The following is a 16,841-nucleotide window of genomic DNA, read 5'->3' as shown; positions in this document are numbered from 1 at the left end:
GCTTACTGAGGAAATCTGGGGGAAGGTCCTGAACAAAGATCGTGAGAATGGAGAGGAGGGGCTGGACGTGGGGAAAGTACAGGGTTTGTCTGAGTCAGGGTCTGGTCGGGGAAACAAAACAGGCCAGGAAGTTCGATGAAGAAAGTTAACAGTGGAGAATTAGTTATAAAAGTATTGGAAGAACAGAAACGCAACAGAACGACATGGCACAGGTGGGGGGGTGGATAACCCAGAGATCAGCAACATCAGGAAGCTACTGCCACCCTAGGGCTGGAGGGACAAAAGTGGTGTCATCCCAGGAACCAGAGTCCCTAGAGTAAACCAGGAGTGAAGAGGGAGGGGTGCCAAGGTTGGGGTCCCCAAGGAGCAGACTCAGACATGGAGGCTAGCATGTAGTGGCCTTCCTGGGGAATGCTCTTGGAAGGGAAGGGAATGAACAGGGTTGGCCAGAGGGAAAAGCTGGGCTCAGTGCAGTCTCAAGGAGGGCCTCAGGTGACCCTAAATGGGAGGTCTGAAGCTAGGATGCCCTTCAGAGTCCAACCAAGTTGGGGCAGGGAGGCCGGACCTTTATACTCCTGCCACTGGATATAGACCTCCAGGCAAGGTAGCTCTTCTCAGTCAAGGCAGTTTTCAAAAACGGGTCCCAAAAGGCATCCTGGCAGGAGGGGGCGGATAAATTCTTCAATCCAGAAGCGGAATCTGGTGGCATGTCCCAACAGCCGTACAGAGGGGCTGCCCAGGTGGGGCTGCAGCCGCAGAAGTATAGCCAGTGCCCCGAGCAGAGAGAAAGGGAAGAAGTAACTGCTACTCACCTCCCCATCAGGGGTAGGGCCTCCCACTGGGAAACTGGGCTGGAAGCTGGTGGGCAAGAGCCTGGGAAGAGTTTGCAAGGGGAAGCCCCAGAGAGCTGCACAGGGGAGAGCAGGGGCCGGCTCTGAGAGGTCTGGGGTGGCCCCAGAGACTGGCTGTGGGGAATGGGGGAAAAGGGCGGATTCGAGGGGAAATGAGTGCCCTGGAGGGTGGGTGGGGTGGATGGTGGGGCCGCCTTTCTCTCAGAAGGTGCAATGAGGAAGAGTAGCCTTGGAGGAAGAAGCTGATGGCTCACGTGGTGTTCGCCATCCAAATGCAGGTGCCTAGCTGGCAGCTCAGTGGATCTTAAATACTGGCACAGAATGAACGTGAAAGAAGGAAAACCTCAGGTAGGCTCTCTCCTGGCCACAGGACCAAGCAAACCTCCTCAGCATGGCACTGGAGCCCCCCAAGACTTCTGCAGGCTCAGCTCCCACCACCTGTGCAAGCCCCTTGGCCTCACTGAGCCCACCTTGAGTCCCCCACTACTCACCATTCATACCCGCTGCTTGCTGCCCCCCCACCCCCCAGCCCCCCACAGCAACAATCTCACAATCCCACACATTCCCCAGGTCAAATGCTGCCTCTAGATGGGACTCCTCCCTAGTCCTCTTTTCTCCCAAACACATTGTAATCCCTCCCATGAGTCCCCATGAGTGCTTCAGAGCCTGAAATTACCACTTACTACCTACTGGACTCCAGCAAGGAACTTAAAAACCTGCAGGTTTCTTTCTCTCTGAAATGGGACAAAAAATAACCCCACAGGCTGATTGTAAAACCGAAGGGATTATGCATAAAGTGCTAAGAACAGTCCCTGACACATTATGTCAGCAATTATTGTTAGCATTTATTAATGTTAGCAATTATTTGCATTTTCATCTTCTAATCCCCGGCATCTGGCCCTTAGTAGATGCTTAATTAGTGTTTGTTGAATGTATGGAGATTTAATATTAAAAGGATTTATCCTTGGGGCTCGAGCTGGTTTTAGAAAATTAAGCGTTTAGCAGGAGTACAGAGCCTCTCTGATAAGAGTTATCTATGTCGGACGTCTAGAGACTCCAAGTTGACCCGGATCTCTCAAGAAAGAGAAACGACAGAGTTTAAATTCCTTTTTCAAGGAGGTTTCTTGGTGCAGGGTCTGGCACACATTTCACGCTCACCCAAATCACGTTGCACGAATGTACGCACACAACCTGGCAGGGATGTCCTGGTGTAGGCAGTATCACAGTCGGTGGTCAGAATGACTTCTACTCCCCTACCCGCCCACCACGGAACCAGGGCTGGCACCGGGCCCCAGACCCTGCTCCGCGTGCGGAGGCCGGGAAGGGGGCAGGAATCCGGCGGCAGCCACGTGGGCCCCTTCCGCTAGCTCCCCACATCCTTTGTTTCCCACCGGCCCCGGCTCAGGAAGCTCTTTCTGCTAGTCACCGCGAAGGGGCGGCCCAGGAGCCTGGAGAAGCTATTTCCGTGCAATCCGGGAGGGCGGCAGGCGCGGGAGGGGCGTGGAGGTGGAGGCAGCGCAGAAGGCCCAGTGTTTGCTTTTATTTCATCCAACAGAAGGTTCTATTTGTGGAAGCGAACAGACGCTGGGGATTAGAGCTGGGAGGGGGAAGGAAAAGGAAAAAAAAAAAAGCCACATCCACTACCACGCAGAGGTCTTCCCCGGAACTACCGCGTGGGGGTGAATGACTGATTCTGGAATTCATCACCTTTCCTATCCTGCCTTCCTCTGGCTGCAGCGGAGCCTGGGCGGCGCCCACGGCTCCAATCGGAGGTCTCAAGGCGCGGGGCGGTGGGGGTTCCCTGAAGCGAACGACGTAACCGTCCGGCTGCAGCGAGCTGCTGGTGCAGGGAACTGTGGTGCGCGCGCCCATAGTCCATTGTGCTCGGTGTGAATGGGGAACGCGCACCAATCAGCGGTCGCTTCGTCCCCCGCGGCCCCGCCCCTCCCGCCCACTTCCCCGGGACGCTGACGTCACGGGAACTTTTCCTCCGCCCCCTCCCCGGGCAGCTCGAGCTGGGCCGCTGGCCTGCGGGAGGGCGCGCGCCGCCTCCTGCCCAGCCCGGGGCGGGGGGTGCGCGCGCGTCCCAGCCGGCTCGGGACACACCACCTGCGCCCGAGCGCGCGCAGCTCCGAGCATCCCCAGCCTTCGGGCCACCCCCATTGCCCCCGCCGACCCAGCTCCACCTCCTCCCCCCCCCCCCCCAGCCTCCTCCCTCCGCTTCGGTGACTGCTTGCCGGGCGGCAGGGCCCGAGTCGTCGCAGCCACCTCATTGCTCAACCCGGCTTCCCAACTGTTTACACAGCCCGGCCTGTGAGTGTGTGTGTGTATACAGCGTGAGTCACCGAGAGGCGGAGGAGGTGGAGGAAAAGGAGAAGGAGGAGTGCACTGGCCGGGATCCGTGCGGCGCACACACTCACTCACTCACACTCAGTCACTCTCTCCGAGCGCGTCTCGCTCGCTCACACACACGCCGGGAGCCCAGGAGCGCGCAGGATCTCGAGCGCCGCGGAAAAGTTGCTCCGGCTTTCTCTCCGGGACTTGGGCTTTGGGAAGTGCATTTGCTCCGCCGCTCCACCGAGCCTGCGGAATCCTGCCCTCGCGGCTCGGGACGTTGGGAACACCAGCCGCCGCCTCCTCTGCCTCCGGGACTGTCGGCGGCCTCGACAACAATAGCGGCAGCCGCCCGGGGCCAGGCGCCCCAAGCCGGTGCCCGCGGGGCTCCCGGGACCCGAGCCGGCCTCTGCTCCCCGGACGCGCGGCCGGCGTGCTTCCAGCGGGCAACGCGAGCGCCCGGGAGCGGCTCCTGCCTTGACCCCCGTGGGGGCCGAGCCGAGCTCCGTCTGCAAAGTCCATCCCGCCGGCTGGAGTAGGTCGCGGCGCCGGCTCCGAGCCCTCAGCGCCTTTCCGCGCGGATCCCGGGACATACAAAGCCGGGGCCGGCCCGGCCCGGGACGGGATGCGGGTCGGTCCGGTGCGCTCTGCCATGAGCGGCGCCTCGCAGCCCCGCGGCCCGGCCTTGCTGCTCCCGGCCGCCCGGGGCGCCCCGGTCAAACGCCTGCTGGACGCGGACGACGCGGCGGCCGTGGCGGCCAAGTGCCCGCGCCTCTCCGAGTGCTCGAGCCCGCCGGACTACCTCAGCCCCCCCGGCTCGCCCTGCAGTCCGCAGCCGCCGCCCGCCGCGCCGGGGGCTGGCGGCGGCTCCGGGAGCGCGCCGGGGCCCAGCCGCATCGCCGACTACCTGCTGCTGCCCCTGGCGGAGCGCGAGCATGTGTCCCGGGCGCTGTGCATCCACACGGGCCGCGAGCTGCGCTGCAAGGTAGGCACCCCCGGGTCGGGACCCGCCGGGGCGGTGCGGGAACGCGGTAGCCCGCAAAGGTGCTGGGGGGTCTCGCCCTCCGGCGCCGGAGGCCTCAGGTGCCACCTGCGGTGACTCGATCGTGGTAGGCGGCATTTGGCCAGGTTCACCCTTTGGGTGATTGAGGGGTTTCGGACGGGGTGGTATAATGGGGGCTCTGCGAGCAGGAGGAAGTGCGGTGTTCGGTGGCTTTATCTCTGTTCTTTCCGTAGCGCCCAGTTGAGCGCACGGCGTTCCAAATAAGTTGTGGAATTGAAATGGATTCCAGGGCCATGCCATTCCCCTTCTCTCATTCTCCTCGCTTCCCCCGCCCCTTGTCCTGGAAGGACGCCCTGCAGTGGGTGCCTCCTTGGAGCTTGGAGCAGCTGGCGGCTCTCTTGCTGGGGTTTCAAGGCACCCGGGCTCAGCTGTGGGTGGTGAGGGAGTGGGAGGATCGTGTCAGGCTCGGGTCTTGGGGATTCCGGCTTGAACCCGCACCCCCGGGGATGAGAACCTCATCCCCGCTCCCCACCCCACCCCACCCCGACCCCAGAGATTGGTCTGAGATGGCCTTCCAGTCTGGGCGGGGGATTTGTCTGGCGCGGAAATGTTGGAAAGCCCACACCGGCTAGGAACCCTCGCTTCCATTCATGTCTTTATTTTTCCGGCCAGCGATTTTCTTTTGAGTATGAGAGATTCCATTCCGGAGGAGGTAGAACTCCTAGAAACGGGGTCCTCCCGCGTGCTCCTCCAGCGCCCATAGACGCAGAACATTTCCCGCAGCCCAGCCTTTGCGAGCCTGACTCCCGTCTCGGACCTCCCCGAGGATCGTCCGGGCTGCTTCCTTTCAACCCCGAAAGATAGGGTCACCCCTCAGTTGAAGTCGCTCTTGGGTTTTCCGCAACTCACCTGAACTCCACCCGCGTTCCCCTCCCTGGGCTTACTGCTGCCACCTACTGTCCGACCTGAATGAAATTCCAAATGCCATCTCCAGCCCAGTGGAAAGGGGGGGGAAATCTTTCCTTCTCTGGCCCCCGGTCTCAGAGCGGTTAGGGGAAGATATGTGTGTGGGGTGGGGTGGGGTGAGGGAGGGGGGCGGCAGAGAGATTTTTCTAGCTGGTGCTAGGGCAGCCAGGCCTCAGAGGTGGGGTGGGTCTGGCCATTGTGCAACCCCTTCCAGTTCCTCTGAGCAGATAATAGCTGAATCCAGATGGTGACAGCCCATGTGTCACCGTTTCCAGTTGAGTCTAGGATATGAGTAACCGGACTAAACAAAAGGCGCTTAAAGAGACCAGCTAGCTTCTGAGAGGGGATACTAGCCATTTTCCTGGTGAAGGTGGGGCCAAGGAAGGGGGGGGGGGGAGATAAACACACAAATGAAAAAACCTTGGACAACATCCCATACCCCTCCTGTGACAATTTTAACTCCAGGCCGCTTATACCTGAGTCAGACTGTAGGCAGGTTGTTTAAGGCTGTGTTGTCACAGCCTTTCTTCGAGTCATCTGTTCCTTCTGACTAATGACAGGTCTTCATGTTCCCCAGCCCCTCCAAGCTTCCACTTGGAGGTTGCAGACTGGCCACATGCTGTGCTCTCTGTGCTGAGCACTTTGGGTCTGCAGGAGGTCATGCATTTTCAAGGACTGCTTTTTCCGCTCCTGGAGATCCCAGGGGGCTCCTGCAAACAAGGGAGGGCCACAGAGGGCTGGGGCTTTAGGGCTTAGCTCTCCTGTGTGGATGGCCTCAGATGGCCTCATGAAAGGAGGTGACACATATAAGGATGCTTTTAAACCATCCATATTGTAATCCAGTGGTTATTTGCTAGCCCAGAGCCCTAGATGTTGCCAGTCTGGGGTGTTAGAGGCAGGTGGGGCGGCAGAGATTGGGGGGGGGGGGGGGTGTGAATGAAAGGAGCCTTGCTGTTGAGCACAGCCCAATGATTGAGAGCTGCAGCCTGGGATTTAGACGGCAGGCTCTGTTTTCCTAGCCTCCTAAATGGGTCCTCTTCTCTCTGCAGGTGTTTCCCATTAAACACTACCAGGACAAAATCAGGCCTTACATCCAGCTGCCATCACACAGAAACATCACTGGCATCGTGGAAGTGATCCTTGGGGAAACCAAGGCCTACGTCTTCTTTGAGAAGGACTTTGGGGACATGCACTCCTATGTGCGAAGCCGGAAGAGGCTGCGGGAAGAGGAGGCTGCACGGCTCTTCAAGCAGATTGTGTCCGCGGTGGCCCACTGCCACCAGTCGGCCATCGTGCTCGGGGACCTGAAACTTAGGAAATTTGTCTTCTCCACGGAGGAGAGGTGAGCAGCCTCCGCAGCTCCTCCTGTGGCCTTTCAGGGCGCAGTTAGGTGCAGTTAGGTGCAGAGTGTTGGTTCAAATCAGAGCCAAGGGCTCAGTTGTCCCAGACTTAGTATTTAGAAGTCCTCTCCTGAGGAGCCGTGGCCAAGGATGGTTTATTCTGCACTCTCGTGGATGTGGCCTGGGGACATCTTGGTGCTTCTTTCTGTGGGATGTCATATGATGACAGGATGCCCTCCCCACTTCCACTCCAGGATCAAGTTTATTCCCCATTGTTGTCAGAAAGGTCAGTTCTTCTGGGGTGCGGATGTCACCCTGCCCGTCACAACCTGGACCCCTAAAGGAAGTTTTCAAGTCCTTGCTTCTACCAAGTGGGGCCTTTTTTTTTGTACCTAGAAAGTATCACAGAGCTAAACTGTTGTATTTGCAGAATTGTGCCCTCCTCCTCTGTACCATATTCCTGTTTCTTTTCAGTCTGGCCCCCAATCCTTTCTTTACATCCTCTGGTGACTTTTTAGACCTTTTGTTTGGATACATCTTCAGAAAATAGCCACATTGAATAATAAATGGAAGTTGGCTGGAATTGGTTGCTAAGTATAGATCATGACTTACCTCATAAAGGACAAGATGAGCTTGATAAGAGAATAATGAGACACTAAGATTCAGACTTGTGGTTTCAGACCAGGGAATTCAGGAAGCTGCAGGAGATAAACCTCACCTGATTGTAAGAGGTGGGCCACATCCCTTATGGGGAGGTTAAGAGCAGTACCCTTGTAGAATTGTCGAGGGGTGTGTGTGATTTTGTTGTAGCTTTTCATGCGGGGCTTTCCTCCACCTGTGCACTTTTACTCTTACCTCCAGATCATAGGAAAGATTACGGGGTTGAGTTGCCATAAAACATGGCTTTGTATCTGACCTTGCAATACTTATTGGAACACACCGATTAGCAAAGAAAAGCCAAGTGTTTGCAATGGAGAAGTTTCCAATTCCTGGAACATGCTCCTTCGATATGTTGATGTGTTTTCTGAAACATGCCTTACACACCTCCTTACCAGCTTTTGAAATCTGCATTGCACAGGCGAATGTCATGTGCACGGAGTTTGGCAACCCGAGGGTTAAGCAATGGCAGGCTGACGCTATTCGTGTAACCAGCACAGGTGCAGGGTTTTAGTACTACAGCAGCCAATCAGGGGCAGACAGTGCGGGTTGAGTCATATTTTCCGTTTACAGAACCAATGGGTATTTTACATAACGACGAGGAGGTCAGGCTGAGGACATACCGAAGTTAGCACATGTATACTACACTCCAGGGAACAGGAAGGCAGGAAGGAAAAAAAAAAACAAAAACAGCCAGACCTTTGAGAGGAAAAGAAATTGACCCATTAGCCAGTACCAAATGTTTGCATTTGACTTCACAACAAGTGACTGACTGATACCAGGGCTATTTCAGAGAAGCAGGAAAGAGCATTAACTGCCAGCAGATAATAGAGGTTCCCCCCATGTGGCTCTGGGTTTGGGGGGAATCGGTGAACCGTGGGTGGCTGGTTCTGAATAAGGAGGCACCCGCACCTTCGTAAGAGCCTCTGATTAAAGATGTTTCAGACTTCAGCTGTTACCTGGACAGATAACCCCCCACGTAGAGTAAATCTGCTTCGGTGTTGAGGTACCATCCGCATGTACGGATGTCTGTAGGCCCCGCAACCTTCAAATCCATTAGCCACTTGTGTTTGCTCACGTGACCTCTCGGCCCAGGCTAAGTGTTCTTTGCAATTAAACACCCCAATAAATGTAATTAACATTCCTGGCCCCTATCTCATCACAGTTACCGCGGCCTGGGCCCAGGTGGACAGAGTTCCCTTTGTGTGTGTCTGTCAGCGTGACGTATGTGCATAATAGCAGTGACTTTGGGCCCCATGTTCTGTGATGCCAAGTGTGGGCCCATGGAGCCCTGGCAGTTTAATGGCATAAGAATAAGATCGGCCTGTAGGATGCTCCGGGCGGGGTGGGGTGGGGGGCTGAAGAGGTGGGATACACTGTTCTTCCCTGATACCGTGTGTAGAAAATGTTAGCAATTCCCCTGAGACCGGCTCCCACTTCTGCAATGTGAACTTTGTAAATTGTGTAACCCTATTAGGATATCTCTTCTAAGCTCTAGCATAATGAATAGTATCTGGGGCTTTGCATCATACCCTCCCGCCCCAGGCTCTCTCTCGATACTTTGCAAATGTTTATTGCGGTCTGTATTGGTTTGTGAAATCCCGAGTCCTGGGTGGTTGCAGGGCACTGCTTACTGGATGAAGGGGTAAATGGCATTCCTTGGGCCCTTGCCTTTAGTGCCTGTGGGCACTGTTAATAGAGAAGGCCTTGTTTTTCATAGCAGCTGATCTGGAAGTAATAGCTTGTTTCCTCTCCTGCAGAAGCCAGCTCAGACTGGAAAGTCTAGAAGATACACACATAATCAAGGGAGAAGACGACGCTCTGTCAGACAAACATGGCTGCCCAGCCTACGTGAGCCCCGAGATTCTGAACACCACGGGGACCTACTCTGGAAAGGCAGCAGACGTTTGGAGCCTGGGGGTGATGCTCTACACCCTTTTGGTGGGACGATACCCCTTCCATGACTCAGACCCCAGTGCCCTCTTCTCCAAAATCCGCCGTGGACAGTTCTGCATTCCTGAGCACATTTCCCCCAAAGCCAGATGCCTCATTCGCAGCCTCCTGAGACGGGAGCCTTCCGAGAGACTCACTGCTCCTGAGATCTTACTCCATCCCTGGTTTGAGTCTGTCTTGGAACCTGGATACGTCGACTCAGAAATAGGAACTTCAGACCAGATTGTTCCAGAGTACCAGGAAGACAGTGACATTAGTTCCTTCTTCTGCTAATCCCAAAACCTCAGAAACCTCAATTCTCACACATAGCATTTCCATTTCTAAAGATGGACAGGCCTTTTGGCGTGGTGCCAGCCAGACATGCGATGGCGTAAAGACCGTAGCTGCTGAACTCAACGTGGGCCCCCCCCCTTATTTGTTATGATGAGTGACTGTATTGATCTGAGCGGCACACACTCTGATCCGGCTGCCCCGCAAAGTTGTTTCCCTTCTCAATGAACCGTCAGCAACTGTCCCGCTGTCAGATGCAGGGGTGGGGGCTGGTGGGTTCTGCGTCTTCATAGGTGGCAGAGAGTATGGATATCCTACAGGGCGTGTGGTCAAGTGAAAGGAACTCCAACATTTTAAAGGGAGAGGAAGTGAGTCGCACAGTGGCATTTTGGGCAATAACCATATTTCAGCAGGGTGACAGATCATTTGGGCCAATGAACCTGCCATCTTTGAACTTGTCTTTGGGAGCTAGACGTTTGCTACCCCAGCTTCTCTATTGGAAAGTTCATTTTTGGGGGGGGGTTGGTTTAACACACACCCTTTCTTCACACTCACAGTTACCAATGACCCTGCTCCATTTTTGGAGCAGACTGTTTTTGGAGCAGAGGAGCCTGCCTGAACTACGAACCCAGACTCTCCTCCATTTCCTGCCAAGACCTCATTTGCACTAATGCCTTCTATCTGACCTTGAAACGTCCCCTTCTTTGCTGTCAGCACTTACCAGCTAACCGTGGAGAAGTATCACAAGAGATTCGAACTCCTGGCTATTTCGGAACTCTCAGCTCAGAGAGACTGCAGATTTTTAACGTTAATTTGAGCACTTGGAAACCGTTAGCTTTGTTGGTTCCCCTGAAACGGGTCAGCCTTTATCCTTTTTTCCCCAAGACCATCTCAGGGTGGAGCATTTTGTCTAGGAGAAGAAAGATAGGGAGATTCCTCGCCTCTCCCAAGAGCAAATGGTAAACCTCTCTGTGCTTCGGCGAAAGTGGAGTTTGGATAGTCTTAGACGACTCTCAGACCCACGCATCCCCTTCATGGATATGGTCTGCCCCTGGTGTTGTGTGTCACGTCTGCAGTTTTGCATGATGGGTTGTTAATATTTTAAATTTGATGTGGTTTATGAATACATCTCTATGATCAGCATCCGGAGTGAAATAGCCCCAAATCTTTCAAGTTGGAAGAGACTTTCAGAGTATCCAGTCCAACTTTTTTCCTCTCTCTGCCATCTCCCAAAGCAGAACCCCCCCCCCCAACTTAACCTTCCTTCAGGTGGGAATCCAGCATCTGTTTGAATGCCTCCAGAGATGGGAACTCACTACCTACGAAAGACATTGCTTAACAGAGAAACTGCAACTCGCATTAAAAACGAAAAAAAAAACAAAAAAAACCAAGAACCCAAGAAATATCAGTAAATGTCTCAGTACTGAAATCAGGTGGTTAAACGGGTAAACCGAACATACTGTATTTTGAGAAATGGCACAGAGACAGGCAGGCCATCTTCAAGGGCTCCGCCTAGGCAGACAACTAACCTGCATTGTGAGAATGTTGTCAATACCTCACGTACTGTGTACTTTGTATATATATTCTACCTTTTATACCTGTTGTCCGATATGTGTTGTTGTTTTGGCTCTGAGGCTTGGTTTGTTGTCTGTGTCTGTCTGAATAACCTGCGTGTCTAAAACCACGTGAAATGTGAATGATTATTGGCAATATTACCTTGACAGAATCATGGGACTCGGAGAAGAGGGAGGGCAGAGGCCTCTTGTCGCACTAACGCGCTCGTGGTTGCTCGACTGTTGTATCTGTGATACGTTACCCGGCTGAGGACTCTGGGCTGGCTGGGGCTTCTGCCGGGAAAGCTCGAAACACTAGATCCTTCCTGTACATGTGTATATATGTGAACAGTGAGACGACCGTTTCTGACTTGTAGAGAAATTTTAATAAATCGGGTTTCGTAAATAGGCGCAGTGCATTTCTTGGGAGTCCAATCTGCCTTTGCCTTGTGCAATTTCATGCTGGGGATGCAAAGGTCTCTGGCCGCAGGGTTTGGAATATCACAGGGGACACACAGAAGTAAACAGATGATTATTATGCATGACCTTTGGCAGAGTAGAACCCTTTCACTTTTTCCATTGAAGTGGGCAAATTCACTTTGATGGGTGAAGCCAGTTTGGTGACATCAGGGTGGCGAGGGCCGAGAGTTGAGACAGAGCCGAGAGACATTAAAGAGGAGCAAACATAAATAAGGCTTGAGTTGGAAGAATCCCTCTGGCTTTTTTTGATGAAAGCTATGGACACTTAGAAAAGTATAGATGTGTATGCAAATCCACCAGAACTTTGAGGTCTTCATGTGACCCTGAGGGCATCCCAAGCTTCCTGCTGGGATCTAGCCTCCCCGCCCCACTGGGGCATTCGGCTTAGTTAAAATGGCTAATTGAGACATTTCCTCCCCCCACCGGAAGTGTAAAAATGGAAATAAAGGATGGAAAAACTAAAGGCATTATTTTGAAACACAAAGGCAAAGAGAGAAAGGATTTTTTTTTTTTAAATTTTTTTTTCAACGTTTATTTATTTTTGGGACAGAGAGAGACAGAGCATGAACGGGGGAGGGGCAGAGAGAGAGGGAGACACAGAATCGGAAACAGGCTCCAGGCTCTGAGCCATCAGCCCAGAGCCCGACGCGGGGCTCGAACTCACAGACCGCGAGATCGTGACCTGGCTGAAGTCGGACGCTTAACCAACTGCGCCACCCAGGCGCCCCAAGAAAGGATTTTTATTAGGTTAATACCTTCACTGTTCCATCAGAATCGATTTTAAATGAAATAAATTAGCATCAAGAGTGATTTAAAAAAGAAAAAAAACTTTAGGTTGTAAAGTGTAACAAATCTGCAGAAAAATGCACACGAAAGTGTTCAGCTCTGAATTTTCACAAACCCAACAGGAAGACAGTGGCAGAACCAGCGGTCGAATCCAGATCACAAAATACTGCCTGGATCCCAGGAACATCTCCCCGTCCCTTTCAGTTCCTAAGGGATACCCCTGCCCCCCCCCCCCCCCCGCCCCGAGGGTCACTCCCATGGGGCAGAATTGTGACTCCTCTTTTAACAGTAAAAATTAGAATGGAAGAAATGAGTTCTAAGTTTAAATGGAAAGGCATACAGAAGTTACAGATGACACAATTGCCTTTTTCTAGGACTCAGGCTGAGATCACCCAAGAACGGAGACCTATGACACCAAAGTAAATGCAACTCAGGCCTCGTGACCCAGGAACTTGAAAGAAATGGAAAAAACACATCAGAGGCAGCGCGGGGTGGGGGGAAATGGCCAAATGCCTGAGTAGCTTAGAAACTTAGGAAGCTGGGGGTTGGTCTGGGGCCATCCCAGGAATAGGACCCTTAAACCCCAAAGTTCCTGGAGCCTCAGAATCTGCATTGTCGTGTCTCCTTGCTCCCACAAATCCAGACGAAGCTCGGCCTAGCTCCCTGGGCACACAGAGAGAGAGGTAATACTTTGGACTTCCCTGAGCTTTTTAATCTAAGGATTTCAAAACACTTTGCAAGCAATTAAGGTTACAACACCTCTGAGTACTGTTGTTACATGCATCGAATGGAGAGAAACATGGGTCAGGATTGGCTGGGATGACATGTGATGCCGCAGATACATGAATGTAATCTCTTCAAAGGTAGGGACAAATCAGGGGCGATTTCAACCAGTCCCATTATAGAAGTTTGGAACAAGAGTGTGCAAACACTGGCTGGGAAGCTGATCATTTGTAATTCCCCTTGTGTTCTCAACGAATGAGCAAATCATTCAAGTAACATCTCCATAACCTTTTACTCATAGTGGAACTTTCTAGAAGTGTTACTCTTTCCCTCCCCCACCCAGTTCCCTTCCCCCTTTTGTAATCCCAGCAGCTGAGTGAAATAGGCAAGTCAAATATTATTTGCTCCATTTTGTAGACGAGAACACTGAGGCGTGAGTGCCTTTCAGTAGTTACTCAGGAGTAAGCAGCTCGGAGCTGGGACTCGAACTTGGGTCTTTGGACTCCTTCCTCAACGTTGTTGTTGTTGTGTCTGCACACTGTCCCATGAAGTCTTCTGGTAGAATGATGAGTGGAGAAGGTGGTTTGAGATAGTTACAAATACTGAGCCTTTACCCCACTAGTCTCGTCACAACAACCCAGCACATCAGTCATAAAGGTGGGAGCGTCCCACAAGATGAGAGATACATAAATCAATAAATACTTACTGTGTACCTACCGTGCGCCAGGCACTGTAGACCCTTGGCAAACAGATGACCCACCTCAGTCCTCCTAGCTCATGGAATGGGAAGCGCCCTGGGGTCAGGGACTGTGACCGTCTTGTTCAGCCTTGGCTCTCCAGAACCCAGAGCAGTGCTTGCCACAAGGAAGGTGTCCAATGTCAACATAGATGGACAGGTGGATGAATGGATGTTGGATGCATGGGTGTCTTCTGACAGCTCAGGGAACAATGAGCGGGGAAGCAGAAATCTTGGGACTGGGGTATCGTTCTAACACTGAACCCCTTCTGCTGTATGACTTTGAAGAAGCAGATCTGCCACTGTGGTTCTTATTTGCTCATCTTTATATATATTTTAATTTGAAAGAAAGAGAGCATGAGCGAGGGAGAGGGGCAGAGGGAGAGAGAGAATCTTAAGCAGGCTCCACGCTCGGTGTCGATCCCACGACCCTGGGATCATGACCTGAGCCGAAATCCAGAGTCAGAAGCCCAAACAACTGAGTCACCGGGCGCCCCTTTATTTGCTTGTCTTTAAAGGGGAGTGATAATCCTTGATTTCTTCCGTCCCTTCAGCTGCTGTTTTGTGAAAACCGAACGTTCTGTGATTCTGTGAAAACAGGTCCTATAAGGATCCTTGTCAGACTGACCATGGGAATAGTTTCATGCTTCCTTTTAAAACAGTCCAGCAGAGGGGTGCCTGGGTGGCGCAGTCGGTTAAGCGTCCGACCCAGCCAGGTCACGATCTCGCGGTCCATGAGTTCGAGCCCCGCGTCGGGCTCTGGGCTGATGGCTCAGAGCCTGGAGCCTGTTTCCGATTCTGTGTCTCCCTCTCTCTCTGCCCCTCCCCCGTTCATGCTCTGTCTCTCTCTGTCCCAAAAATAAATAAACTTTGGAAAAAAAAAAAATAAAACAGTCCAGCAGAGTGATTGGGTTCCCGTCTAACTTTACTCTGGACAAGGAAAGGCATTGTAGGGACGAGGATTATGGAACTGGCTTGTCAGCAGAGCTCTGGCTGGGACAGGGAAAGTGAGTGCTTAGTAAATCACCCCCTTCCTTCTCCTCAAAAAATAGAGGAGTGGGATCTCCTTACCAATGCCCCACAACTGCCCGTATCAGATTTTGGTGGATTTCTCTAATGATCCCCAGCGCAGTCAATGACTTGGTGGCTCCTAGAAGGCACAGAAGAGATAGATGTAGCCAAACATCACACCTCAATCTTCCTGGATGTTTTATGGCACGCACCTCATTCTCTCTCTCGGCAACCCTGTAAGGTGGGCGATTTGTTCCCATTTAACAGATGGGGATGCTGAGTTCCAGAGGTTGAACAAGCTGCCTGAGGTCCTGTGGCAGGAGCGGTGTGTCAGACTCCAACCCGGGCCTGGTAACTGTAGGTCTTTGTCCATTCCCGTCCTGGGCTTTGCAAATTGAGTCTGACGTGTTAGGCCCGTGACATGTCTTCTTTTTGGAGCAGCCATTTTGCTGGGGCATTTTCTGCCAGGAAGCGTAAGCATGCTGGAGCAGTCCTGGTTTTGGGCTGTGATTTCTACCAGTTGAGATTTATCAACAGACTGCTCAGAGCATACTGAGCGCCTTGAAAAGTGCCTCACGTAAATTAACAAGTGATCACCTCACAGCAGCCCTATCGAGCAGTACCGCTATTGTCCCCTTTTTACAGATGAAGAGCCTGAGGTTCCGAGAAGGTAAGGGATTTGCCCAAAGTCGCACAGCACAGCCTTCGTTTGCTAATGAACACACCCAGAGCTCTTACTTCACCATGAAGGCCTATTGTCCCTTTGCTTTTGGAACTGGGAGGGGACTTTCTAAACGTTATAAACTATTTAGTCTTCAGTGCAATGCGATATCCTGGAACAGAAAAAGGATATTAGCAGGGAAATGAGTGAAATCCAAACAAAATCTGGAGCTTAATCGATAATTTGGTGTCAGTGTTGGTTTCTTAGTCATGACAAATGTACCATGGAAACTTGAAATGGCGACACTGGAGCCAACGCCACGAAGATCTCTACGCTATCTTTGCGACTTTTCTGGAAACCTAAAATTATTCCAAAATCACGAGTTCATGAATAAAAAACACTGAGTCCACACTGCCCCCGCTTTCAGCGAGGGGAAATCAAGGCAGAGACCCAGAAGCCACAGCCAGCTAGCAGCAAGGACACGGTGCCCCCAGCCTCCCCAGGCCCTGCCCTGCTGGGAGCTGGCCGGTGTGCTGTGTGTGACCTTCCAGAACGCGTCTAGAGCACAAAGGGCTGAATGTGAGGCGTGTCCACGGAACGTGTCAGAGGCTCTTCTTGACACAGGACATGACATTTTGAAAAATCAGTTTCGAGGTCTGACCTTTAGATGGGTGACTACTGAGTGTCTCCGGCAGTTTCCTCATCTGCTCATGGCTCTTGGTCAGCCACCGCCGGTGAGCCAGTCTGGGGGCTGTTCCCCGCCTCACCAGCGCCAAGGCAGCGGGAGTGAGAGGGGAAATAGCTGCCCAAGGAAGGATGAACCCGCCCCGTCTGAAGCGGAAGGCCCGTGGGAGTCGGGGCTCCCGGAACACTCCAGACACGTTTCTCATCCGGGCTCCAAGGCCCGAGGGTGTCTGGTCTCTGGGACGCGGAGAGCCAGCAGACCTGCTCCCTGCCTCCCCCCCCCCGCCCCAGGGGGGACGGTTCCTCACTCTGTGCCCTGCGCCCCGGGGAGGGGGGTGGGGGTGGGGCGGGGCTGCTGCAGCCCTCAGTGGCCCGGAAGCAGTTCGTTCAGGTTCACGCTCACTCGTGTTAGAGACGGGGAAGCCGCGCCTGAGACGGGAAAGAGCGGCCAGTCGGCCGTCGAGGCCCGTTTTGTATCTGGAACTTTCTTTCTCCGTCGCTGGAGTTACAGTTGGGTTTCTGAGCTCCTGCTGATGAGCATTCTTCTTCCTTCTTCGCTGGGGAAACGAACCTGCGCATGACATTTCCCTGGCAGCCCCCCGAACGCTCCGTATTTCTCGGACGCGCAGCTCAACAGCCGGTGCCTGCCGGGAGCAGAGAGAAGGAGTCATTAGAGGCACGAGAGGAGCCCACACGTCTGGAGCTTGGTGCTCGCCCAGCCCTGCTTCAGCACTTGATGAGCACAGACTCGTTTCATTCCCAAGACCCCTCTGTGAGGCAGCTATCCTTTTTTTAAAATTTTTCTTCAGTGTTTATTGAGAGCGTGAGCGGGG

General features: G+C 53.2%; 1 protein-coding gene and 1 long non-coding RNA gene across 2 annotated transcripts; one reads left to right on the top strand and one right to left on the bottom strand.

The window, feature by feature from the left end:
- Positions 1–1,671: 1,671 nt before the first annotated feature.
- Positions 1,672–2,776, bottom strand: LOC147571846 (uncharacterized). The gene is made up of 2 exons (XR_015247015.1): positions 2,559–2,776; positions 1,672–2,412 (listed from the first exon to the last, which is right to left on the bottom strand). It is a non-coding gene; the product is annotated as an uncharacterized LOC147571846 (long non-coding RNA).
- A 118-nt stretch (positions 2,777–2,894) lies between these two features.
- TRIB1 (tribbles pseudokinase 1) lies at positions 2,895–11,333 on the top strand. Its single transcript, XM_086695940.1, has 3 exons — positions 2,895–4,170; positions 6,204–6,496; positions 8,912–11,333. The coding sequence occupies exons 1-3, from the start codon at positions 3,811–3,813 to the stop codon at positions 9,375–9,377; spliced, it is 1,119 nt and encodes a 372-aa protein (XP_086552066.1). The 5' UTR covers positions 2,895–3,810; the 3' UTR covers positions 9,378–11,333.
- Positions 11,334–16,841: the final 5,508 nt, after the last annotated feature.

Source organism: Puma concolor, chromosome F2, assembly GCF_028749965.1.
Source record: "Puma concolor isolate L17-30 chromosome F2, mPumCon1.1.hap2, whole genome shotgun sequence".
Taxonomy (NCBI): domain Eukaryota; kingdom Metazoa; phylum Chordata; class Mammalia; order Carnivora; family Felidae; genus Puma; species Puma concolor.
The sequence above is the reverse complement of the archived record's forward strand: the minus strand, read 5'-3'. Positions and strand labels throughout refer to the sequence as shown.

Coding starts and splice junctions, on each gene's coding strand:
- TRIB1 (XM_086695940.1), top strand. CDS start 3,811: ATGCGGGTCGGTCCGGTGCGCTCTGCCATGAGCGGCGCCTCGCAGCCC. Junction 4,171..6,203: donor GCCGCGAGCTGCGCTGCAAG/GTAGGCACCCCC, acceptor TTCTCTCTGCAG/GTGTTTCCCATTAAACACTA. Junction 6,497..8,911: donor GTCTTCTCCACGGAGGAGAG/GTGAGCAGCCTC, acceptor CCTCTCCTGCAG/AAGCCAGCTCAGACTGGAAA.